This window comes from Leptonychotes weddellii, chromosome 8, assembly GCF_054177405.1.
Source record: "Leptonychotes weddellii isolate Sample4059 chromosome 8, ASM5417740v2, whole genome shotgun sequence".
NCBI lineage: Eukaryota > Metazoa > Chordata > Mammalia > Carnivora > Phocidae > Leptonychotes > Leptonychotes weddellii.
This window is the reverse complement of record NC_138376.1, coordinates 102456151-102483161: the sequence shown is the minus strand read 5'-3', so window position 1 is coordinate 102483161 and position 27011 is coordinate 102456151. Positions and strand designations below refer to the sequence as shown.

The 27011-nt window shown below is 37.9% G+C and overlaps 1 protein-coding gene and 1 non-coding gene across 10 annotated transcripts in view; both read right to left on the bottom strand.

Moving 5' to 3' along the window:
• EYA4 (EYA transcriptional coactivator and phosphatase 4) overlaps nt 1–27011 on the bottom strand; it is a 252650-nt gene that overhangs the window by 204815 nt on the left and 20824 nt on the right. For all 9 annotated transcript variants that reach the window (XM_081829033.1, XM_081829034.1, XM_081829036.1 and 6 more), the window contains exon 2: nt 18228–18326. In XM_081829033.1, coding sequence (XP_081685159.1) covers nt 18228–18260 — 33 coding nt within the window. In that variant the 5' untranslated portion in view covers nt 18261–18326. The remainder of the gene's footprint in view (nt 1–18227; nt 18327–27011) is intronic.
• Nucleotides 18732–18878, bottom strand: LOC115943255 (U4 spliceosomal RNA). The gene has a single exon (XR_014148095.1). It is a non-coding gene; the product is annotated as a U4 spliceosomal RNA (small nuclear RNA).

Sequence of the window (27011 nt, the reverse complement as noted above, 5' to 3'; positions counted from 1 at the left end):
GAAACATGCTCAAAAAAAATCACAGGATTAAATACAGCACCTCTTCTTGGGGCATGAGTTTCACCTATGTTTGGGGCTAGGGGAGAGGCAATGCTCGAGTGAGAATTTAACTATTAAGTTTTTAAATTTTACTTTATATTTTCCCCTATAAAGATATAATACAGAGGAGAATACAAAATGTGAATGATTTTTTTCAAAATCAATCATAAGTCTTCCATGAAGTTTCCTTTGAGATTTTCTATGGACCCCTATAGATTCCATCCTCAACTTAATGTAAAGAGGGATAAGTGGGGTCTACTCTCTCAGTTGCTATTCAACATTGTACTAGAGGTCCTAGCCACTGCAATAAGGTGGTAGAGAAATAAAAGGCATTTTGATTGAGGAATAAAAAGTAAAACTATTCACAGACAATATGACTGTCTACACAAGAAAATCCAATACATTAGAACTAATAATTATTTGGCAAGGTTGCATAATAAAAGATCAATATGCAAAGATCAACCTATTTCCATATACAAGGGATGAACAATCAGAAATTGAAATAAAAAACTTTCACAATAGCATCAAAAATATGAAAGACTAAGGCATGCATCTGAGCTGTGCAAGACCTATATGCTGAAAACTGTTAAGACACTGTTGAGAGCAGTTAAAGAAGACATATAAACGGGTCAGAAGACTCAGCGTTCATTGTTAAGATGTCAATTCTCCTCAACTAATATATAGATTCAATGCAATGTCAATCAAAGGGTTTTTTTTCTTTTTTTAATTAATAAACTACTAAGACCAAGAAAATGCAGGACTTAGGCTGGAGAAAAATACCTGCAAAGTACATATTTGATAAAGAATTTGCATCTAGAATATAGACATACCTACACACACACACACACACACACACACTCACACAGAAAGTTTGCTATCTATAAAATATACCCTAATAAAAACTTAAAAATTAAAACAAATAAGGCAATCTCTAGTTTCAAAAATCAGTTTTGAGAAGCATGAGATTATGTGATCCTTAAGGTCAGGAACTAAAACTTCTATTTTTTTCTTTCCCTTCCACCAGGGACTGAAACCACACGCACAAGGCTTAACAGATATAACCGAATAACTCAATTCAGAAATACAATTATCTCACGAGCAAGCAGCCTGGAAGGAGGATGTGTCAGGCTTGGCAGCTCAATAATTTCCTCAAGGATGTAAGTTCTCTCTGTCCTTCTGCTTGGCCATCTTTAGCATTCTGGCTTTTCATTCTTAGGCTTATCACCTCATTGTCAGAGAATGGCTAACGCATCACATTCTCCTGCCACAGCCTCCAGAGCAGTAAGCGATGCAGGATGAGAGAAAGAGTCCTTCCTGTGGCTCTCTATTTAGATGAAATAAGATCTTTCCCAGAAGTTCCTTGGGTCACTTGCCCAAGAGCAGACCAATCATTGTCAAAGAAGACTAAGATTACCATAAATCTGGCTTCAACCAATTAGACATCTAGGACAGTGAGTGGCCCTCAACAAAATCAGGATTCTGTTAACAGAGAAGAAAAGAGGTAAATGACTGGCAGGCAACTGAAAATGTCTTCTACAACTGTTGACTAGTAACCAGAAATCCTGAACAGCTTTTTACATTACTTAACTCTCTACTCTTCATATTCTACTAAAGAAGCACGAATATGAATGTTTGTTTATTCAGAGTCTCCCTCCTCTCAAAACAAGCATTTCTGGTGGTTTATAAAACTAATGATGTAATGTATGGTGATTAACATAACATAAAAAAACAAGTTAAAAGACATAAAAAAAACAAAATAAAGTAAGGGTAAATAACCTAAGCCCAATTGAAAGAAAAAGAGAGCGAAGTATGGCATCCTTGCTGGTAATTGTGAAGTGTGCCAGAACACAGTGTTTGAAAACCCACCACTGCCACTGAGCACATAATGATTTCTGAATCTTAAATAAAAATGGAAAGGAAAACATGCTTAATCAAATAGGTCTTGATGTGGACAGTACAGAATATGACACAGTCACTTCCATTGCAATGCTTATCATTTCACTTTTTATTAGTGACATTTTCTTCAGAAACAATGAAAGTTAGTTCACACTCTCTGTGCAGTAGGGCCCGATAGTTGGGTTTAGTGTGAGAAGCCTCAGATATGTTTTATTGAGATGAGACATCCTGGCTAACCATTTTCTATGTATTATAAAATACTGGAAAATGAGTATGACAGGGATTCATGTGGACTCAAATTGGTCTGAAATTTTTAGTGAAGGTTTCTCCTGTGTGACTTTGAAAAAAACTCATCAATAAGAGTTCCCTACGCTCAAAACTTCAACAAATGTTGTAGCTGAAAGCTCTGGGACATGAAAAAATCAAGTATGCTGGAACACAGCCTGAGACTCAAAAACCTAGCTTGAATCATTGTTCTACCACCAACCAGCTATGGGGTCCTGAGCAACCTCTTTAATGCTGTTTGTCCTTAGCTTACTCTGATTACACCTATGAAATAAGAGAGTCAGACAATTTGGTCTCTGCAGTCTATTCAAGCTTTAACAAGCAAAGAATCTGCCAAAGGGGCAACATTTAGAAAAAGGACAAAACTATTTAAATAATTACACTTAAATTCCTAAGAGCTTTTTAATATACATCCAGACACCAAAGGATATTTTATAATAATGTTTCAGAGTAAAAAAAAAAAATCTTAACAAAAAAATTTTCCTTTTCCCTCAATTCCTAAATTTGTTACTTGTCCCAGAGACGGAGAAAACCAGGCACTGGGAGTACACTTTCCTCCCAATTCCTTGCATAGGTTGATACACTCAACCTAACAGAATCTAACAGCAAAGCAACTTCCAGTTTAAGATTCCAATATTAACATTCAATCCATGTTCGTGTGACAAACAATATCCCGAAGTCTTTCCATTAATTCCTTTAAATCTCAAGCTTGACATTAAAGCTTCAAAAATGAAAATAACCCAAATACATTTCCAATGTCAGTGCAATAAACAATAAATGAAGGGAAAAAAATAAGTCTAGTATCCAAATATTTAACCTGTTATAAACCAGAGGTACTCCTGGGTGGCTCAGTCGTTAAGCATCCGCCTCCAGCTCAGGTCATGATCCCAGGGTCCTGGAATTGAGCTCCACATCGGGCTCCCTGCTCGGGGCGGGGAGCCTTCTCCCTCTCCCACTCCCCCTGTTTGTGTTCCCTCTCTTGCTGTCTCTCTCTGTCAAAAAATAAATAAAATCTTAAAAAAAAAAAAAAACTATTAAACCAGAAATGTTCAGTGTAAAGTTTACTCCCCTGAAGATTAGCAAATTCCTTCAACATTCTAAAATAATTATACATAAACTGAAGTTATTATTAATGATTCCTGATTTACTTCTGCACAGTAACTTAGGCACAACAGAACGCGTCTGAATCGACCACAAAGTGAGCAGATACCATTACTGTAAGTCCCATGCAAATGTTCAGCAGATGGCATTCCAGAAAGACCTCTGAGCACCGATGGTAAGTTACTTAAATATTAAATACTTCTTCTGATTTTTCACAAAGGGTTTCAAATCATAAACTGTTTTCCTAGGATAATATGGAAGTTCTTTAATTTTGAGTGACTTTCAAAATCTAAGATATTAAACAAACAAACAAAATGAGAAAAAGGAAAAAAAAACAGCCTAGCTGGGATCCCAGCCAATGAAAACTAAATTTCATAGAAAAAAATAAGAAGTCCACAATCTCACAATGAGGATGGAAACAATCACCCCAAACATGGATCAGTGCAGATATTATTATACAAATCGGAGTACTGGAGAAAGGAGGTATAGTCAGTCTTGGGGTGACTGGAAGAGTCTCATGAAAGATACACAGGCACACAGAGTTAATAGTACCCTGACATTATTTGTCTCTCTCATCTCATGCAAATGCTCTCAAAACTGAAGTTGTAAAGGCTTTTTTATTTTATTTTTTACTTTATTTTATGGACATTCAAGCTCACTTCCCTTAGTACTGATATCTGAAACACTGTTAGAACCTGTGACATTTACTCTGTATTTTTCATTACTGAATGCCCTAACTAACTATGGCTATATATAGTTAAGCAATATAGAAAAACATATAATGTTATAATGTCTATCAACCTGGCAAAGTTCTGCATTTAAAAACCACTGATCACACATATGGTAGTTACTAAATACCTATATTTTATAAAATTTGTGAAGTAAGAAAATTTTGAGGGAGACAAGAGTTAGGTAAAATAAGAGTATGAAACTATAAAGTATAAAGACATCCTGAGCAATATGAAAAACAACCATAATATATTTTTCAATCTTTGTTGAGTAAGTATTTTAACTTCCTGTGCACAACTTTAATCTATTGTTTAATTCCGGGTCAAAATGAAGTAACCCAAATATGCACTCTGTTATATAAAAGGCCCAGAGGATGAAATTACATCTCTCTCTAATAAGGTCCTTTGAAATCCTATACTAAAGTAACTTCGCAGCCAAATTATTTTTCTTCTGTTAATGCTGATTGAGCAATAAATAATAACTAGGAGAAAAACAAACATGTAAAATAAAGTGTTTCACACCTTTGCTTGAGCTTTCTTAATTGACCCCCATCTACCAACTTTCATACAGGCTCAAAGGAAGGCAATTATTTCCTCAGCCTCTAAATAAAACAATAATTCAACTGTAGTTTTCAGGGGGGCAGACTTTAATTTCAACATGTTAAAAAGCTGTATACGAAAGTATGCAAATTTTAGTGTTGAGGTTGAAACAAACCAAAAAATCTCATTTCACAACACAGTGCTGTTGTGATGGCTTAGCTTGATAAGGTGCTCAAGCTTCTCAGCCTCCATTTTTGCATCTGTAAAACAAAGGATTTGACCAGTGTAACCTCTAAAGGTCCCACCACCTGTAGAACAAGTCCGCAGTCTTCCCTAACAAGCATGGTAATATGAAAAGGAGATAAAGTGGGCAGGACACAGTGCAAAAGAAGTGTGAGTGTGCTTTTGAATCTTCCTACAGATCCTGGTGTAGAAAAACCAGCAGAGACCCCCAAATCCACCTAAGCCATTTTTTAATGAAAAATAACTGATACGCAATATTATATTTGTTTCGGTGCACAACACAGTGATTTGATATTTATATGCATTATGAAATAGTCACTACAATAAGTCTAGTTATCACCTGTCACCATACAAGGTTGTTACAACCCCTTTTTAAATCAGTAGATTGAAAAATAAATACCATCTATTTTATCGTCTTCAGTCTACCCCTTCATATTATTTCTGGTGTAACAGATCTGTGAATTAAGGATAAATGTTAATAGAAAAAAAAATGGACACAGATCAAAGTTTTTTTCTTCTTATGTATGAAAACTTATAACATTTCAAAATTTTGTTGTTATTGAAGGCATGAGTCAGGGAGGAAGACTAAAAAATATAGAGCATTTTCCCAGCAGATACACCTCATGGTTTATATTGTTGGCTCAGGAGCCAGACTGCCCAGTTAAAATCCTGCTCCCCCACCTGCTAGCTGGGTGACCCCTCCCCTATAAACTGGCAGATAATAATAGTGCCCACCTCATCAAGCCATGAGAATTAATTGAGTTAATATACATAAAGCACTTAGAAAGCCCAAGTGAGGACTACTTAAGGGTTAGCTGTGAGCCTCTGGGGCTCACAATCCAGTTATAATCCACTGGCCATGTGTGTCCACTGTAGCACTTTGGGCAAAATAATGAAAGCCAAGGAAAGTAAGTAGGCAATGTTTGTCCTTCCTTTTTTAACTCTTGTTTATTGTTTTTGCAGACCTTCTACCCTGCTATCCTGGTTCCTGCCAAGAGAATTAATGTAAACTTAACATATTAACTCTAGTAGGGGTATTTACATTCTACAGAAGTCTGGGAGAGAAATCAATCCTCAACCCAAGAAGATATGAAACGGTAGAATTTCATGTACTTTGAGACAAGTACTTTTTCAGTCTGACTCTATTGTCAAATTTGACACAATCACATCTAAATAATAGGCTCTTCTTTTCGTTGGAAATACTGATATCCAAAGAAAACACAGCAAGCAGTTTCTTCCAGAGATGAGAGGCATTTTCATTAACCACAAAGGTGTTTGTTTTCTCTTGTCTCTTTTTAATGGTTTCAATGTAAAAAAAAAATAAACTTCCAATGCTAACAACACATAGTCTTTAGTCCTAGCCAATGTGACCTACTTTGCTAAAGGAAAACTGAAAATATCTCTCAATAATCTATGTAATTGAGTTCTAAGAGATCCTCTACCACTTTTTAAAGTAATAGCTATTGCTAATCTTTTTTATACCACTTAAGTATTTAATCCTACCATGCTTCCATCCACTTCCTGATCTTGTCTGAACAAATGTACTTCCCTCCTGTGTTACTAAAAAACAACAAATGTCAGCAAAGGAGAGCACCTTGGAATATTCAAAACTACAGGTATTCTCTACCATTTTCAGAGTCAGAGAGTGCTCTCCCTCCCCCATCCCAACGTTATCTTCTTCATTCTGACCCCTGCTGGGTTCCATTGTCGCTTCTGCAACCACGTGAGCCCACTGTGCCTTTGCCCATGTCAGCAACCACACACAAGCCTCCTCTTGTTTGGAAAAAGGAGCTCCCTTCAATTACTGTTCTGTTTCTCTTTAAACACACAAGCTTTCTCTTACTTCCTCCTCTTCTCTGGACTGAGCCTCTGAGATGTCTCTTCTTACCACAACTCAAGTGAGACTGTATTTCAAAGTGCCCCCAATGACCTTCTAATCAACCAATGAGAGAGCTTTTTTCTCAGTCCCCATTCTGCTTGACCTCTCGAAATGTCAGATAGTGATGACCAATTCCTCCTAAAAATTATCTTGGTCCTTAGCTCTGAAAACAGTATTATCCTGATCTTCCTTCTGTTACCCTATCCCTTCTGTCTCTCCTGACCCATCTTCCTCCTTCTGCTTCAGAAACATGGTATTCTCCCAGGTTAATCCTCATAAACCAGACATCATTTCCTCCTATGTACAGCACCTCAAGGAAAATACTGTTCTGCTCAACATGGCCAGCCCAGACATCTCTTCCATGGTACAACAGAGCTTCCCTGGTTGCTAGTTTGACACGTTCTCTACAGTTCTAAATTCAAACACATCTTTCTTTTTCCTTGAGTCACTGACACTTACTCATGAACCCTCTTACTAGTATCTCCTAAACTTGAAACTCCAGGATAATCCTTGCCTTTCTTTTCCTTCTCCACATCCACCATTCACCATTCCTCTTATTCACTCTGTTTGGCTGGTTACCAAGTTCAGCAAAGCTTTCTCTTCAAGCTCTCTTCCTTGTTTCTCTCCTTGCTTTCTTTCCGCTGTCACAGCATTAGTTTACACCAGGAGTTGGCCAAGTATGGGCCACAGCCTGCCACATGTTGATGTACATAAAGTTTTATTAGAACACAGACATGACCATTCATGTATGCATTGTTTATGGCGGCTCTCACACTCTACCAGCAGAAATAAGTAGTACGGAGACTTGATGGCCAGAAAACCCAAAATTATTTCCTGTCCTGCCTTTTACAAAAAAATTTGCTCCCCTGATTTAGGCCCTTCCCAGCTCACACGTAAACTGCTTCAAGATCTCCCAAACCATCTTCCATGCCCAGTTTCACACTTGACTAATCTTCCCACCATCCGCTTAATTTTCCTAAAACATCATTTAAAAATATTACTCTCTTGCTCAAAAATTATGTAACTTTCCATTACATCCAACATAAGAGTCCCAAAAGACAGTGCAGTATCTTACACATCTCTATACTTCATATAGTGACAAGCATCATGCTGGACACAAAGCAACATGTAAGTATCTAAGCTTGACTTCAAAGATCTTTTTTTAGTCTGGTCTGAGGATTTCTCAGCTAGATTTCCCACCACTCTCCATCTTCATTCCCACAAAGCTTCTGATTCAGAAATTCTAATTCATCCAGTTTTTGTACAGAACTTATTGTCTTCTATTTTACACTTCGGAGTCTTCACTCCTGCTATCTGACAGGCCAGGATAGGTCTTCTTGTGTCCAAACAATTTTCTCCTCTTTCAAGATCCAGTTAAGGTATAACTTAGCCTATCATAATTCTTTTCTTTACCTTTCTTAAACTGCATAGTACTTATTATTCTCCACTGCTAACTTGGCAATATTGTTTTGCTTTCTTACCTAAATTCTGTATGAATGCGTTTGCTTTTTCATCCCAGTTCCCTCAACAGTTTAGTATAGCATATCACAGTAAATGTTCAGATAAACTTCCTCAAATATTTTGCAGGGAACAAATACATAAGCAAATAACTCACTGAAAGCAGACATAACAAAGACCAGTGATTCTTGCCTCCACCCAGAAGACATTTGTCTACATCTATAGCCATTTTTGATTGTCACTAAAGGGAGAAAGTAGGGGAGGGAAATGGGAGCTACTGACACCTAGCGGGTAGATACCAGAAAAGCTTCTGCACATTACACAATGCACAGGACAGTCCCCCACTGCAAAGAACCATCTGGCCCAAATTGTCGATAATGCTGAAACTGAGAAACCCTGAGGTAGGTCAATTCTTTGCTAATTCGTAATGCCTAGAAGCCTCATATCTACAAACACAGCAATCAGAAAATAATAAATATTTGTTGACTGATTTCTAAATATTTATGGCATTGTTACTTGGATCGAAGCGCAAAGAAGTGAATGACGTCTCAATACTTATTTAGCTGTATCTCTTCCTTGAGAGAGGCCAACCCAGTAACCAGTAATGCAGATATAATATGTGATTTTTGGAAAATTTGGAAGAATCATATCAAAAGAAAACTTACTGATTGTGGCAACATGCAAGTATGGCATAACTCAGTATTTATAGGTGTTATGATAGTGAGATCAAGCAACCACCGTTAGTACACTGTTGTCTCTTTAACCTCTAAACGTGTGTGCCCCAGAATTCAGTCCTTTTAGTTTGTCTCTATCTAGGCTTACTCTCTTGGTGATCTCAACCAATATTATTTCTTTAAATATCACAGATACACTGAAGCCTCCCAAATTTATATTTTGAGTCCAACCTTCTCTCCTGAACTCCAAATGGTTACATCTAACTGACTTCTTAACATTTCCACTCTTATGTCCAGTATCAGGTCAAACTTAATATGTCTCTATGAACTCAGTTTCTTAATATACTCCCAGAAATCTGTCCTCCACACAGTGTCTCAGCCATCCAGCATCACTCGATCTTAGGGCTCCGCCATCTTGATCTGAAGCGTCCTCCTCATTCTTCATGCTAGGGGAACATACGGACCAAAGAATCATGCAGCAGCTTCTCACTGCTTCCACCTGGAAATGATACACACATCACTTCCCTTTGCATTTCATTTGCCAAAGTCCTATGGCCCTATCTAAATGTAAGGAGGCTAGAAAGTGTAGTTCCCAATGCACCAGAAAAGAGGAGTATGAAACAGCATTGGTGAAAACACAGTAATGTCTCTGCTTCCATGCCTAAAACTGAACTCCTGGATCTCCACCCTCAATCAGTTCCTTCTAAGTTAACCTATCTCAGTAAATGCCATGTCATCCTTCCCATTGCTCAGGATGAAGACCTTGAAGCCATCTTTGACTCCTTTCTCTCACAACTGACATCTAACCCATCAGCAAGTCCTCTGGCTCCACCTTCAAGACATACCCTGAATCCAATCACTTCACACCACCTCCCCACTACTATCCTGTCCATTTCACATCTGGATACTTCCAACAGCCCAGTTTCTACTCTTGTAATCATACTGTTAATTTTTAACACAGCAGGCAGGGTGATCTTTTAAAAACTTAAGTTACATCATGCTGTCCCTAAGCTCAAAACCCTCCAACTGCTTCACAAGTCGCTGAGGTTAAAATTCAAGCTCTTAAAATGGCCTAAGAACCCCTACGTAATCTGTACTCCTCTATTTCACGCTTCCAACCCGATTACTTCTTTATTTCCACCTTGTTTTCTCCACCACTGCCACCAACATCAGCCTCTTTCTATTCTTTGAACATATGAGCTATGCTGTCACCTCACAGTTTCATAGTTGCTGTCTCCTCTAACCACAAACCCACTTTCCCCACATACCCACAGGGCTCATTCCTTCACCTTCTCCAAATCTTTGCACAAATGCCATTTTCTCAGTAAGATCCCCCTGACTCCTCTTCCAAAACTGCAGCCTTCCCTACCCACCTAACTTGCCCCCAGATCTTCCTATCCTCCTCCCTACTTTATCTGGTTTTCCTCCTTACACTTACTATTACCCAACATACTCTACTTGTTTACTATTCATCTCCCCTAACTAGAATATAAGCTCCATGTGAATAATAATATTTGTCCATTTTGTCCACCATGGATTTCTAACATCTAAAACTATGCTTCAAATATAGCCGTTCTTCACAAGTATTCACTAAATAAATTAGTTGCCACTGTCCAAAACTCATTTTAAGATAACTTTAGAAGCCAGGGGCCTGGGTGGCTCAGTCAGTTAAGCATCTGACTCTTGGTTTCGGCTCAAGTCATGATCTCATGGGTTGTGAGATCAAGGCCCACATCAGGCTCAGCGCTCAGCAAGGAGGCTGCTTAAAGATTCTCTCCCTCTGTTCCTCCCCCTACTTGTGCACCCACGGGCATGCGCTCTCTCCCTCTCTAATAAATAAACCTTTAAGCAAAAATAAAATAACTTTAGAAGTCGACATAACATCTTAAAATCTTATATTAAACTAAAATTGGGGGGAAGACAGAAATGGTGTTATATTTATCTTTTAATCCTCAGTTTAGCAAATTTCCTGAAAGAGAACAAGGAATCTTTAAATATTTCTTTAACTGAATTCGTCGAATTGTCCTTCAATTTTCATACATTCTGCTATCTTATGACTGTCTGTTCAAAATATTTAGTAATGAAGATCGTACAGTAGATTTGTACTCATGGGAGAATAACTTCTATTTCCCACCAAGACCCAGGGTATTTAAATATTTGCTCTTTATTTGAATAAGCTGAGATCAAGTTGAGTTTTAATGCATCAAATGTATTGAAGGGTCTCAAAACCATTTAAGTTGATCAAAGCAGGTAAGATAATACATTTTGCAGCATAGATTCTGGAAGAAGACTACATAAGCTCACATCCATCAGCACAGCATTCTAGCTGTCACAACCTTGAATAAGATCTCCAAGTTCACCTTCAGTGTCCTCTTCTTTATTTTTTTTTCCCTTTAACTTTATTTTTTTTATTAACATATAATGTATTATTTGTTTCAGGGGTACAGGTCTGTGATTCAACAGTCTTACACAATTCACAGCGCTCACCATAGCACATACCCTCCCCAATGTCCATCACCCAGCCACCCCATCCCTCCCACCCTCCTCCACTCCAGCAACCCTCAGTTTGTTTCCTGAGATTAAGAGTCTCTTATGGTTTGTCTCCCTCTCTGGTTTCGTCTTGTTTCATTTTTCCCTCCCTTCCCCTATAATCCTCTGTCTTGTTTCTCAAATTCCTCATATCAGTGAGATCATATGATACTTGTCTTTCTCTGTTTGACTTATCTCGCTTAACATAATACCTTCTAGTTCCATCCATGTCACTGCAAATGGCAAGATTTCATTTTTTGATGGCTGCATAATATTCCATTGTATATATATACCACATCTTCTTTATCCATTCATCTGTCAATAGTGTCCTCTTCTTTAGACTAGAGTTATGACAGAGCCTGCCATGTGGGGCAGTTTAATGAGATGAGTCACATAAAGCACTACCAAGGAATACAAGCTCTTTTCATTAGCCAACATTTTCCATTTGCTGTATAACTTACAGCAAAAGTTACATTACATCAATTGTCCCATTTCTCAGAATTATTAAAGCATGAAAGAAATAGATTACATTTATATCATAGACAGTTATTTTCATTTTAATTGTTAAGATAGAATCATTGGACAATCTATAGACCATATGTAAACTGTAAATTCAGATAAGAGACTTTTGGTATCTAAAGATATTATGGCTCTTATTTGCACCTCTACTCTCCAAACCAAGTGCTCAAAGCTGCTGACAACTATCCAGCCCCGGATCAGTAGGTGTGAGGCTCTCTGCCACTCCTCCTCCTGACCAAGTCCATGGCAGGCTGCACTAAGTTGACAATGTTTCTCTTCCACTGAGCCAAGAGGTAGCTTTAGGTTCCTTCTCAACAGGGGCAACTGCTACCGACTGATCACAGGTGACAGAAGAAAAGCCTAACATTTACTTTCCACATCATGGCAAATAGTATGCAATCACAATCCATATTCTATATAATATGGGGCTCTCCTTCTCTGTATACAAGTGTATTCCAAAATTTGTGGAGAGGTTTTAATAAAATTAAACTATAATTTCAGAAGGTCATAGAAGATAATTCATGGAATCTTCTTATGAATCCTTATCAACTCATGCAAAAATTTAGAGATTCAGAATTAGAAAATTATGCAAATTGAAAGAGTAAGCCTTAGTGACTAATAAAAATTAAAAATTAAATTTACTGTATCTAGTTTTTAGGTACTCTATTATATAATTGCAAAGTAAAGATATAATTGGCAATTAGGAGTTACAACAGTTTTGAAAGTGGTTTAGCATTAAGCAAAATTCCAATGAACTCTGAAACATACTGTCCAATTGGATGGTGCAAAAAATACATGCTGTGAACATGATTCCTTTGACTAGTTTAAAGGCCAAGTTCTTCCTAACAGATTTGCAGCCTCAAATATAATCTGATTTTGGTTAGATTAGAATAAAATACATTGTATGATAATGCTCAAACTGATTTAGAGTATCTAAGAAAAAAAAAGCAATAAAATAATGGGATTCCAGGATTTTGACAATGCCACATTATCAAAAATGAAAAATCAATTTAAACTGAAGGTAATCAAAATAATTATTTTATAGCATGGTGTTGAAACACTGACAGAAATTGGTGATTCTGAAGCTCTATATCTAAAGGGTAATTTGGCTGACATATCAATTCCATACAACAGCTAAAAACTATCCAAAAGACTCAGAAAAGAGCACAGGTTTTAAAGATGGGCTAGGAGCTATAATCAAAAATGAGCCACAGAATCTCTAAGAACAAAGAGCTGAGGAATAATCTAAAGTCATTTACTATTTTAAGGGAGACAAACTGAGACAGAAAAGAGATTAATTTATTAAACTAACTCTAGAATTTTAATTTGCATTATTAAGTTAGTAGATCTGATGCAAAATTAAATACTATCAGTATCTACAAATATATATAAACTTCTAAAAACACTGCTGCAACATATATCTAAGACAGATCGAATGGATGTGAATTTAGACCTCACTAACCGAAATATGTCGTCAATAATGAGTTAAGTGATTCAAGTTAAGTGTAACAATGTTGACATATGTAGGAATATTCAAGCCCTATTTAATGTCTAATATTAGGGAATGCTATCCTACAGTAAAAAATTCATTCTCCCTCAGTCTGCTTAGTACCCATTAATGCTTTATTCCATAACACACAGTACTTAAAATTCACAAGCAACATTTTTTTTCCCGAACTTCTAGCTTGATGATAAATTTAGGCAATACTCCCTCTCTCTTTGATATGAATGAATAATGTGAGGGAAAAAAATCTATGGGAAATCATCAAAATAGGACTTCAAGATATCTCAATGTGTAAGGATAGTATAGAAGCTATGAAAACAACAAATATTGCTCAGTCTTTATTTGAATACAGGGAATATAACATACTTCACAGTATCAAAGGAACTTGTGATTATTAGTATAGATACTGCTATGTATAATTTAGATTCATATTTATTTCTATTAACAACATTTAGTTAAAAACGGTAGTTATAATTGGATATAAAACTGCTTCTAAATAATTATGAAGTTCTAATATAGAATTTCAGACAAATATGAAAACTAAACCTTACTTTAATTGCTGACCTCTTAAAATTCCCTAGATGCTCTCAGCCAGACTGCAAAATAAGATCCAGATAAAATGCAAAAAAAAAAAAAAAAAAATTTAAGAACCACACTTTGTTTTGATTACATGCTGTTAAGTGAGTATTATATGTTATGTGCAATTTTTAAAAAATGTAAATGAAACATGAATTCATGAGTCAGTAATCCATTTTGAGAATAACATTTTGGCTTTCTAAAATTCATCAGGCTATTCAATAACATACTTTAGCATGTAACAGTATATAAAAGCTTTTGAAAAAAACATTCATTAAATGTCAGCAAGAATTGTGCTAAGAAGTAAGGACACAAGATGAACAAGACTCGCTATTACTCTTAAGTAGTTTATAATCCAGTAGAGAGGTAAATAAACAGATAAGATTTCAGTTCTGTGGGGTAAGTCTGGGATGGAGGTAAATGTCATTGGCAGCACCTCGTAGAGACCCCTGACCCAGCAAGGCTGACAGCCTGGGGAATAAAGAGGCACTCCAGAGGAACTGTAACCCACACTGAGTCTTCCAGATTTACGAGGTACCTCGGTGGAGCAGAGACCCATCTGGGAAGAGGTTACAGCGCTAGCAAAGACACAGAAACCTCAGAGAACCTGCAAGATTCCGGGAACCAAAAGAACCCGGAAAGAATACCGAAGAGATAGAGGTAAGCAATCAGTTGCTTCTGTGGGCTTCACTGCATGCTTGGGACTTTCTCTTGAGGGCAAGAAAGGGCCTGTGAAAGATATTAAGTAGAACAGCAACATGAGCAGGTATGTATTTCAGGAAGACCACTCTAGAAGCAACTTAAAGCAGAAAAAGACAGTCAAGAGATAAAATAGAGATCCAAAATAAGAGCTGGAGCAGAGAGAACAGCTTTGAGAGATAGTAAAATTTAAGAAGAGACAGGAGTTTGAAATGGGGATGAAGGAGAGAAGGATGAGTCCCTGCTTTCTGATTTAATCCACTCTATAGCTGAGGACGTCATCCTCAGAGGAGATGAGAAGAACTGAAACAGAAGAGAAAGGGAGAAAAATTGGGAGAGGAGAGCTTGTGAGCTCAGTTGTCATATGCTGAGTTTGTAAACCTATGCACCTCCAGGCAGGGCTATCTACCAGAAGGTAACTGGATATGCAAGAATGAATGCATACTCTTTAAAGTCCATCTGAATATGTCAGGTAATTGTAATAACAGCTAACATTTACCAAGTTTCTACTCTAAGCAGGGCATATGCTAAGCCTTTCATATAACTTCTTTTTATTATCCTCCCCACACTACATATGAAGAAGAGTTTAAGTAATTTCCTAATGGTTACAAAGTATTTAAGTGTCAGGGATTTCTGATTTCAAGTCCTTACCCACTACACTATGCTGTATCATGCAAAATCCATTACAGGTTTTAGGACCAGACAGACATGGGTTCAGTTCTAATCACTGCTACTTAACAGCCAAGTGACCTTGACACTCTCCAAGCCATAGCTTCCCCATCTGTATAATGTATAATGTATAATGGTGACCATAACAATTACATCACAAGATGTTAAGGATTAGAGAGAAAATATGGAAAATGCTAGATTCAATCTATATGTGCAATAACTGGTACCCACTGTTATGTCTATGCCTAGAGAAAGAATTCCTCTATGATCTGAGAAAATTTCCTTTCATCTTATTATGAACTTTCTTTTAATTCTACTCTATTTTTTCTATATCTTAATAAAGGCTAAGTATCATTTTTCAAAATATTTGAAACATACTTTATAAAATTTAATGTCATTTAAAGATTTCACTCAAATAGAAATCATTTCAATGGAAAGGGGCTGATTCAATTTTTTTGACATTTCTTATAGTGATGAATGTCAAAATAAGAAAACCCCAAAGCCATAAGTCATGTCGATGTTCTGAAAAGAGCTTTGGACTTGGAGTCAGAAGACCTGTGTGAAGTCCCAACTCTGCCGTTTACTAGCCATGGCATCATGGGCAAGTCATTAACAGTCCCAAGGGTCCCTCAGTACATGTACAAGATGCACAGATTGGCCTATATGTTCTTCTAAGTCTATGGATGCTGAAGGAGAAAGGCTTTAGGATCTTTATAAAACCAAAGCCCTTAAGTCATTAACACCTGACACAAACTTCAAGCTTCCTGTGTTTTAAACCAAGAGTGCCCACTCTTTGATGGCCTATCAAACCACACTATATATCAGGAGCTCCCAATCTGACTCTGACCAGATGATAACCCTCAGCTGGAGAGTTCAATGTGAGGTGCCGGCGGCAGGGGGGGGAGTGGGAGGGGAGGAGTGGAGAGCATTCTTTCCTTTTCTCAAAATCTCCCCCATTCTCACCAAAAGTTCAGTAGCTGAGTTTGAGCTGAGAAGCCAGAAGGTGACACTAGATTTCTGGTTTTCAAACCTGGATGCACATTAGCAACACCAGGAACTTAAAAAAAAATTGTTTTTAAATGTTGAGCTCCGTAACCCTAAAATAACATTGGAGGAAACTATGTATGATTTCCAAATGTTCGGTTTCACTTTGTAAAACGTCATATGAAGCATCTTGTGTAATAACCTCACTCTAATGTTAAACATAAGAACATAGTCTCTTTAACCTCCACTACACTGAAAACAAATATTCTTGAGGATACACACATAAGTAGATCACCCACTCCAGTCTGCAGGGACTGCACCTGCATTATCTCTGAAAGTTCCATGTCCCGAGCAACCCAGGGTCTCTGGAAAACAGGGGTAGTTGGTCAATATCTCTCTCTCTCTCTCTCACACACACACACACACACACACACTCAGGCACACATGCACGCATGCACACGTAGGCACACACGCACACATGCACACAAACATTTAAGTAACCCTCAGTGTGTCAGAACAAAGTATAGATCAACAGTGGCTCTCTCATGAAGCAGCACCCCTAAAATGACATTACTCAATCAGGTACATACATGGTCTCACTTACAGACCTCTGACGCTACTGGGATCCATAAACAGGCAATCGCGTGGGTGACATCATCATGCTATCATCCATTTTGTTAGAGTCCACACTACGATAACCAGCATTCAAAAAAATAACTCCTTGGAAGCCCCTGCCTCGTAATTGCTATTTGTCTAGTCAGGAAATTTTTGAAGAACAACATCTCTACCATTTGACAGACTTTTTTTTATACTTTTATAGTTTTGTATTTTTTGTTACATTTTTCTATAATGATGCCATGGAAAATTAAATAATTTTACTTTATTTAAGATAATATACAATGAAATTAGGCAATGGTTGTGTCTGTTTGGAAATTAAAGACTTGGTTACCATCTTTTCTTTTAAATGAAATACTTTTAAAACCAAATTAACCTGAAATGGCATGGATTCACCAGAACATATACTCCTCTGTATTTCAAAACCAAGCTCATCACGGAAGTATTTTCTAGAACCACATTATTATACACAAATGCACTCTCTTCTGTTGCCTCGTAGGAACATCAGATCCTAAGATCAAGTCATGATCATACAAGCTACTAAAGAATAGCATCGATCTGCATAACACACCCTTGGTAGGTTCCCACGTCTCCTCACTTGTGACATCGCTTTGTCTATGAGAGGAAGGGCTTGGGCCATGGTTGGCTGTGGTGTGCGAGTGTGAGGAAAGACCTCGCACTGACTTCAGTTCCACCCACTAAAGCATTAGTGCCTTGGAGACACTACTAGTGAGTTAGGAGCAAAGGCCCTGGAAACCCTTTCCCTTCGAGAAAAGCAGAATCTTAGAGTGACTGCCACCAAGCCTGTGCGTTCTTCACTCTGCAGAGAACTAGCAAAATGAGGAAGCCCGTGAAAGCACAGGAGGACTGTGGCTGCCATCCCTAAAGTGAACAAGAGGCATGCTGGTAACACACCTTCTCCTGTTATGCTTCTGACATTCAACACTACATGCGCTATCTAAGCACCTTGGCAATAAAACCAAATAAAGAGGGTGTGCAAAATTGTTTAGACCGTCGAGAACACCTGAAATGATTTAAATGCCCTAGTCTTTCTACCACTGGCTTTCCAAGCAGACAATCAAGGGAGACCTCAAAATGTGACATCATTAAGCAGGAATGGCATACATTTCCAAAGGTCTGTTTTATGGCCTTAGAAGAGAATTCAAAACTCAACTAAAATATATATTTTTAACAAAACTCTTGATTTTTATGACATATTCCTTTTAGTATGATTTTGAGTGGGTTTGCCACAACTTTTTTCAGCAAACTTGAGACTGAATAAGACTTACTGATTGCTCATTTAAGTCCTGGGAGTCTTCCATGTGGTTTTCTCACTTCTCCAGCCACCTCCAAACAGAAGCAACTTCCTTCAATTAAAAGCGGATGATCTAAAACAAAAAGATGGAAACAAAGAGGAAAAATGAAAAAGTTATTTTTTTATTTATTTGCAAATTACCAAAGCACAATATGATTTATGTGATAATGGATAATCCATGAGAGCATTATTTTCAAAGAACAAAACTCATTAATGTTATCTCCATATCTTATAGACCTAATGATCTTGAAAATCACATCACGGTAAAATTGGAGCATGTGAACAGCTACTCAGGAATACTATAAACAAAAACATCTGAGGACAATTTTGGAGACACGGTCTATAATAAACTATTTTGCTGAAAGAGATCTGTCATTAAGCAATGACAGATTAAAAATTAAGAGTCTGTATTAATTGATCACTTTCTGAAGCACATGAATTGAGAAAATACAATGTGTATCTTCATATGACAGCTTGCTATAAAGGAAAATTTGCCTGAATTACCAGATGACCATTACTCAGTTTTAAAGAATAGAAGGTCATAAAATACATGGTCAATTTTAATTAGCAATAATCACGCCTCGGATAAACCTCATTGGCTATAATACTGCCACTGTGCAAAGCTTACATGGTCAATTTTAAATAGAGAATAAAAATAACAGTATTACAATAAAAAAAGGTATTACAAACATATATGGGAAGGACAATTCATTAATAAACCATAGTGAGACAATCAGTTAATTATTCAAAAAAAGTTCATCTTTACTCCATACCATATATTTAAAACCTTCCAGGCAAACTGAAGTATAAAAAAGCTCCAAGAAAAACAGGCATAATTTCTTTTAATTCCCAGATGGAGAAAGATTTTGTAACACAAACAATGGAATACAAAACAAAAAAGCCAAATAACCTCTTGAATCCCCTCACACCTACAGCAAAAAAAAAAAAAAAGATAAAAATTAAAAGATATGTGAAAATATAAAAAGAAATATCTGCACAAATATCAAACACAATAGGCTAATGTCCTTAACATATAAAGAGTTCTTACAATGCAAAGAGAAATGCACACACACCTCTACAGAAAAATGGTCCATCACCACAAAATAATGCTCAAACTCATTAATAAATAAAATACAATTTAAAATAGCAATGATGCATCTGTAGCCCTTCAAATCCTCCTTTTAAAAATAAAAAGTTTAGAAAAAGACTTCTCACTGGCATAAATTAGATATAAAGTGCTAAACCCAAGGAATATTTAGTGTCATCGAAATTCTCTGAAGATATAATTTAAGTGAAAGATAAGTATTCCAGTAAGTGTTCTGCAGAAACATTTTCCCCAGTTTATTGAAATTCAACATACGCAGGTGTTTTGCTCCATTTTAGAAACATCCATTTGTACATTCCCTACTACAACCAGGCAGCTGTGGCTTTAATTTCTTTTCTTTTCCACGTTGCAATATTTTCTACAACAAACCTATTACTTTCCTTATGAGAATACATTTTAAAAATTACAAAGGAAATTTAACATATAGCTTGTAAATTGTTTTATGCATATAAGACCCAGAGATACAGATTAAAGATTTTTTTTTCAATCTTAAGAGTTAAAAGTCATAAAATAGGAATGTAACTTGTATGTATGTAATGTGACAGTCTCCATAAGACACGGACTAAGTATACTCCAAAACTAGGGAACTGTCCCTTTAAAGAACAACACAGTTTTACAGCATATATGACATGAAGGAGAAAGAGTAAGTATGAAGCACACTGAAAGTTGGGGCAGCATGTATTTGGATTCAGAAAGATAAGCAGGCCGGGAGTTCAAGATGTACAGATGTGACTTTTTTGTGTTGGGGGTGGGCGTGGGAAATGGTGACTGGAAAACCTGGGCTTCCTCCCTCTTTTGTCTCCCACTCTCCCCTTCTCCTTAAGGACTGATTCACGGCATCTAATCTGGGTCATTCATCTTCATTCTTACTGATCTCTTGCTTGCTCCTCCTATCCTTGAAGACCTCCATCCCAATCCTCAGCCCTGTGTACTGCTCCCTCCCCTCGTGACCAAGACCACCCAGGTCAGGCTCGCCTTGGGTATGGGCCCACCACAGTAAGTGCAGGCCACTAGTCCCGCTGATGCTGACCTTGCTAAGACTGACACCTGCGGACCTCATGCGCCCTTCCTCCATCTTCCCAGATGGAGGTGTGGCAGATCATCTCCTTTAGAGGCATATTCTCCTCACTACCTGGATAACAGACTGGCCAATTACTCCTAAGCCTGCTGTTTAAAAAAAGTACCACAAACTGGGTGGCTCTGACCAATAGAAATTTATTCTCTCTTCGTTCTGACAGCAAGAAGTCCTAAATTAAGGTGCTGGCAGGTCCAGGCTCCTTCTGGAGACCCTAGAAAAGGATCATTCCTTGTCTCTTCCTAGTTTCTAGTGTTGCCCACAATCCTTGGCATCTCTTGGCTTGTAGATACATCACTCCAACTCTGCTTCCATACTCAACAGTATTCTCCCCGCCCATCTCTTGACTTGGACTTCTTCTGTGTGTGTGTCTCCGTGTCCAAATTTTCCTATTCCCAAAAGTACACCAGTCACTGGATTAGAACCTACCCTAATGCAGTAAAACCTCATCTTAACTTGATTCCTTCTGCAAAGACATTACTTCCATATAAGGTGACATCCACAGGTAATGGGGTTAGAATTTGAACATATCTTTTAAGGGATCCAATTCAACCCACAACATACATATGGTTACCACACTAAAATGATTTTTAAGATGTCATCAAGGTTTCAATGTAGTATTTCCAGAAAGGATACCTAGCAATTAAAATAAGGATATGGATCATTAGGAAAGAAGTAATCATTTTCTAGAAGGACCACCATCTCAGGACAAGGTAATAACTCAAGTGAAATTAAAAATTAAGACTTCAGAAAAGATGTTGGAACATAAAAGAATTAAGAAAAAAACAGCCTTTTTTTTTGTTAACCGCCCATTGAGAATCTATTTAAGGTTCCAGTTGGGGAGCTATTTGCATTAATGTTCCATGTTACAACATAATATTTTGCTTTATGTTTCCTTAAAATTGAGACTGTTACTTAGTTTAACTTCTTTATGGTAACATGAATTTCTTTTTTTGCCAAACACGTTAAGGTACTAAAACATTATGAGCCCAGTGATTTTATATTATTGAACCAAGTAAAACTACCTAGGCTAATTGCAAACACAGTATTATTTTACATCATAATTTAGCAGTGGTTGTTATGCTAAATCTTTTAACATTTCATTTTCACAAATATATGAGAAAAAGACAGGAACACTCTTCAAATCAAGTAAGAGAAGTATTACTTCATAATAAAGATATAAAATTAAAGAATAAATAAAACCTCTTGCTGTTTTATGAGGCAATAATCTAGTTTCCAGCTCTCTTTCAAGGCCATTCCCCCAGAAAAGGTGAATTTAAAAAGGAGTAATAGCAACCTCACCCATTCCATGTTAGATTTTTTTCTCCTGCAGTCAGGTTCTCAATACATAGTAAATGGATGATATCCTTTTCTTCAATTCTGCTTTAGAAAAAGTGAGCTATCAACTCTTGTGTCTTAGAAAATTAGAATTTAAAAGAACAATCCTCCTGGTTTAAATATATAAAAAGATTCTGATATCAAGTTACAAAACAATTCTCAGAAATGGAACACGGTACTGAGGCCTGGTCCAGGCAGTGGAGAGAGCAAAGAGAAAAAGATGTTGAGAGATGTTTGAGAAATTTGTAGAGTTTGCGTGATGCAGCCCTCAGCCTCTGGACTGATCTTTCTATCTAATCAAACCTTCAGTGAAAACGAGATTGTCCAGGCAGGCTTTGCTCTGGCTGAACAAACATGAACGTGGAGGGGGGCGGCTCCCCGTGCCAGGGCTGGCACGGGACAAGGACAGAAGCTGCACATGGGAATACTACACCTCTGGATGATGCACATCCATGGCACAGCCTTCCACCAGCCATTAAAGCCAGGCACCTGGGCTTTGTCACTGACTCCTTGCCCACTCCTCTCCAGTTCCGGAAGCTACCAAGTGCTATCAGTACGTCATAGTGCTCATTCAAATCTCTCCATGCTTCTCTCCTCGCTGCTGCGACGGTAGTTCAAGCCATCAGGGGCCCTCGCCCAGATGGGAAGCAAGAGCTTCGTGAGGGGCGCCTTTCCTCCAGAGCGGCTCCCTGGACTTGACTTTTCACAGTGCAGTCAGAGTGATACTTTAGAGATCTAGCTGGATTCTCTTAAAGCAAATCAGAGCTTTACGCCACGTGTAGGATGAGCCAGAAATTCTTTAGTCTATCCTACTTGAAGCTGGGGCAGTGCCTAGCAGAATCCCATGAAGGATAACCACGAGTCCACGGCCTTTGCTCCCTGGGGCCATGGCCTGTCCCCAGCGGGAGTTCTAAGGGAGAGCTCCACCTTCCTTCTCCCCCTGGCTGTGTTCCACTGTGCTCTCCATTCCCTCCTCCTATCACCCCCAACGCACTCACCACAGTGCCCTGCAGCCAAGGTTGGGACTGCAGCAGTCTCCTGAGAAGATGTGTGCACAGTCCAGACTCTGCCGCAGTACAAAGGAAGAAGGAGTGGGGAAAAGACTACAACCCCCACCCACGTGACAAATGCATACTGTATCCTGAGGGAAAGGTGGAAGACGACCTTGTACAGGGTTGTCCATACCAGTGCCAGGTGCCAGCCCCTGTACAGACCCTGAGATGTGGAGGGAGGCACATGGATAAGGACTATCCCATAACCACCATCAAGTCCCCCTTTAAACTTAGGTGGGGGCTTTGACGAATCTATGTACATGTGCAGAATTTCCTGGGCCAGAGGATGGTGGCCTTCCATTACATTCTACCATTCAGAACAGCTAACGTGTTGTTTGACTTTCAGATTTTCAAAGGGCAGGTACCTTTTCGGAGACATATTATGGACAAAATGACACTTTGCCCACATGGGGCTATATTATAAATATACTGATCCATATCCAGCAGTCAGCTCCTAATCCATTAGACTGCACAGTTCTTCCCCAGTTACACCAAATTGCTTGTATCTAACGATGCATCACAATCCCTTCCTATTGCTTAGGATGGGTGTGTGGGAAGGTATCAGGCTAGTCCTCTTTCAGTGGCAAAATCTCTGGGATATAAAACTTGGGCATGCTTGGGGTGTCTGGGTGGCTCAGTTGGTTAAGCCTCTGACTCTTGGTTTCGGTTCCTGTCATGATCTCGGGGTCGTGGGATCGAGCCCCACATCAGGCTCCGTGCTCAGCGTAGAGTCTGCTTGAGATTGTCCCTTGACCTCTCCCTCTGTCCCTCCACCTTCTTGTGCTCTAAATAAATAAATAAATAAATAAACAAACAAACAAACAAACAAACAGAATCTTAAAAAGAAAAATCTTGAGCCCTCTTTACAGACATGTGGACAAACCTGGGTCTGCTAAGGAGAGACAGAAGAGAGGTGACCCAGAAAGAGTCGCAAAAGAGAGGATGGCAAGAAAGTCCTGGCAGAATTTAAGGACCTGGATCTTATTACTCCTGAAGTCTCCACTGTTTCCGTGCCCTTCCTGCTGCTTGGCTGTTCAATTCTTCCTTGGATTCCATGAGCTATCCTCAGAGCCTTCAACTAAATTCCCTCCCTTATAGAGCATACTGCCTAACATAAAACTGCAGTTGTAGAGAAAGTCTAACAACTTATATTTGGTTATTATAGCTGGACTCCCAACTGTCAAGAGGGCATTGCTTTCACATCCTGCACACCGAGTCACCTACACTCCCCTCCAAATTTCACGAATGGGTCTGTGAAGCTGGGACAGGCATTGGCTGGTTCCAACAGCTCAGGCAGCATGCCAGAGAGGGAAGCCAACAGCACAAAGAACATCTAGCTCCAATTCTATGGCCAAATGTTCAGAGGTGGACATGGGCATTCTTTGACCATGCACGTGATGCTCCTCCCTACCTGTGCAAAAGGAAAACAGCAAAAGTGTCCAAGAAACAGATCTGGGTGAGCAGTAATGAGCACTTTGCTTCACTTCACTCTCCTTAAATGAAACCAAACTAAAAACTAGATGCCAAGCTATTTTGTTCTATAGAGCATGAACTTTGCAAAATAGTCCATGTAACACAAAATGTTTCCTAAGAATGGGGTTAATTCTCATGCTAAAATTATAACAGCTCAATTTCATGATAATCACCTGGGTCATTAGTGATAGGTTCATTTTTTGGCAATCATCTTCCTAGAATTATAAATTATGACCCCTTGATTTTTGACAAGCAAGGCCAGCCAAGTTTTTTCTATGTTTGTTAACTGTTGTTGGTTGGCTAGTTATCCTAGAAAATGCAGACCCAGTTATATAACTGGATGATCCCAGAGAAACCTCTGAAGGAATTCTGAGCCTGGGCAACTTCTGTTACCCTACAGATACTCAGGCAGACTCTGCAGGCTCATGTGCTTCCTCTGTCTCTCCTCCCAACCTAGATTTCACAATTTCTCTGCTGAGCTTTCTGTGTACCCTGGGATGGTTCATCTAGCTCTGCTTGTCCTGTAGCTTGGCAGGAAAACTATTTGAGCCCTTTCTCCTAAATAGTCTGTTTTCTCAGCCATAAACCTCTCTTCCATACCTGGGAAATTTTTTTGATGAAGAATATACTGACCCTATGTATTACTTAACACACATCTGATGACTTTATGCCCCTCTTGAGGAAAAATTGTTTCACTTTGAGAGACTTTAAAAATACATCTCCTAAATTTAGTATTCCCCTCTTGAAACCCTAGAGGTATAAAAGATAGTTTTGCTAGAGGGAATATAAATTTAGTGATTCCGGATAAACACTTCTGAATAAAGCAGTTCTGTATGTGAGTCCTTGCTTTACCACTGGATAATGGTACAGCCTTCCGATAGTTCATGAATGCCTCTAAATATCATTCTCTTCACACATAAAATAGGAACAATAATGATATCTGTGTTGTATTATGTTGAGATTAAATAAAATCATGTATTTCAAAAATACAAGCCATTTGATTACTCATGACAGAGTGGACCAAGATCTCTGCTTCTTTATTTTCCTTTCTATATAGTGAATTAAAACATTTTAACATTTTTACTGTACAGTGAAGTATTATCTATGCAATTTCTTATGGAAATGTAAGGACTTTTAATTCTGCTCTACTAAGAATATTATATTAATCAGTGATCTCTAGAAGGTGCATTAACTACCTATGTTTAGATAGTAGCCAAAGTCACCAGTCTTTGACCAATTCTCTGAACTTACGTAAAGTTTGTAAAAATGAACAATATCTTAATTACATTATTACCATTTACCCCTTTTTAGTTTGCCATTCTACATAACATCAAAGTTGTGACTGGTTTCTTTAGCACTGAGAGACTGATGCTGTCAGCAACAGAATTATAGATGGGTGTGTGAAAGAGAATGGAATATATTTTCAGAAAAGAAGTTTTAAATTGTTAAAAGCAGGAGTGAGGAGCTAGATATTAGTAAATAAATACAATTTGTTATTACTCTATTTTGATACCACTAAAATGCAAACAAAGGATGACATGTGTCATAAAATTGCAACAACTACATCTACTCTGGATTTCTGAAAAACAAGATGAACAGTAACCAAAATTAAGGGACAACTTGAAGACTGTTGCAGTGATCTAGGTAAAAAAATCAAGGGAATCTGAACTGATGTGATGGCTGAAAGACACTCAGAAAAAAGGTAGATATGCAGTATGACATTAAAGACAAATCAATAGGACACAGAAAATATGTGAATATAACTCCTAAGGCAAATACGACTTGCAGGTGTCATGCTATGGCTCCTGAAAAATGTGTCATATGGAAAAGTTGAAAGGAAAAGATATTTTTTGTTTGTATGTTATTGTTTTAGTTGTCATTAATTTCATTTATGGGCATGGGCAGGAAACAAAAAGCAAGAGGCAATGTATAAAAAGAAAGTCTGAGAATTCTGTCTCTTTTATTGAAGGAGGGCTAGAAAACTCAGCCCACCATCTGACTCAGCAAGGAAGCTTGTCATATGATGGAGCCATTGGGAAGAGTAAAAGAAAATAATTACTTGAGATAAATCAAAACTTCAGTCTTGCTCAAATGTAAATTCTAAATTGTTACTGCATCTCTGGTATGGAAACCTCAAACCAAAAAACTAAAATCAAGACTGATCCAGAGGCCTGAAATCCCTAGACTCCAGGGGAAGTAAATGCAAAATTACCCCACAGGGCAGAAAGAATTCTGAGAGAGAAATTAATCAAAAATGATAAGCTACATAAGGAAACAAAATGCCATAGAGACAGCAGCTGCAACAAGAGGGAAACTAGGATCCAAAATCTGAGATTATAGGACAATCTGAAAAATATAAGTATTCTTAAAGAGACAGGAGGAATAGAAACAATATTGAAGGAAACCCCCCCCAACTATGAAAAATAAATACACAAATTTGGGGGAGAACCATAAAAATGTTTTTTTAAACTATATGCACTAAAATCTTAAAAAAGAAATGAATTAATTAAACAGAAAATTAGATTTAGCTAAAGAAACAATTTGCAAAGTAGAAGATAGAAACAAATAAATTAGGGGCGGAGCAAGATGGCGGAGGAGTAGGAGACCTGGATTTCGTCTCCTCTCAGGAATTCAGCTGGATAGGGATCAAACCATTCTGAACACCTACAAACTCAACAGGAGATTGAAGAAAAGAAGAGCAACAACTCTCTCATC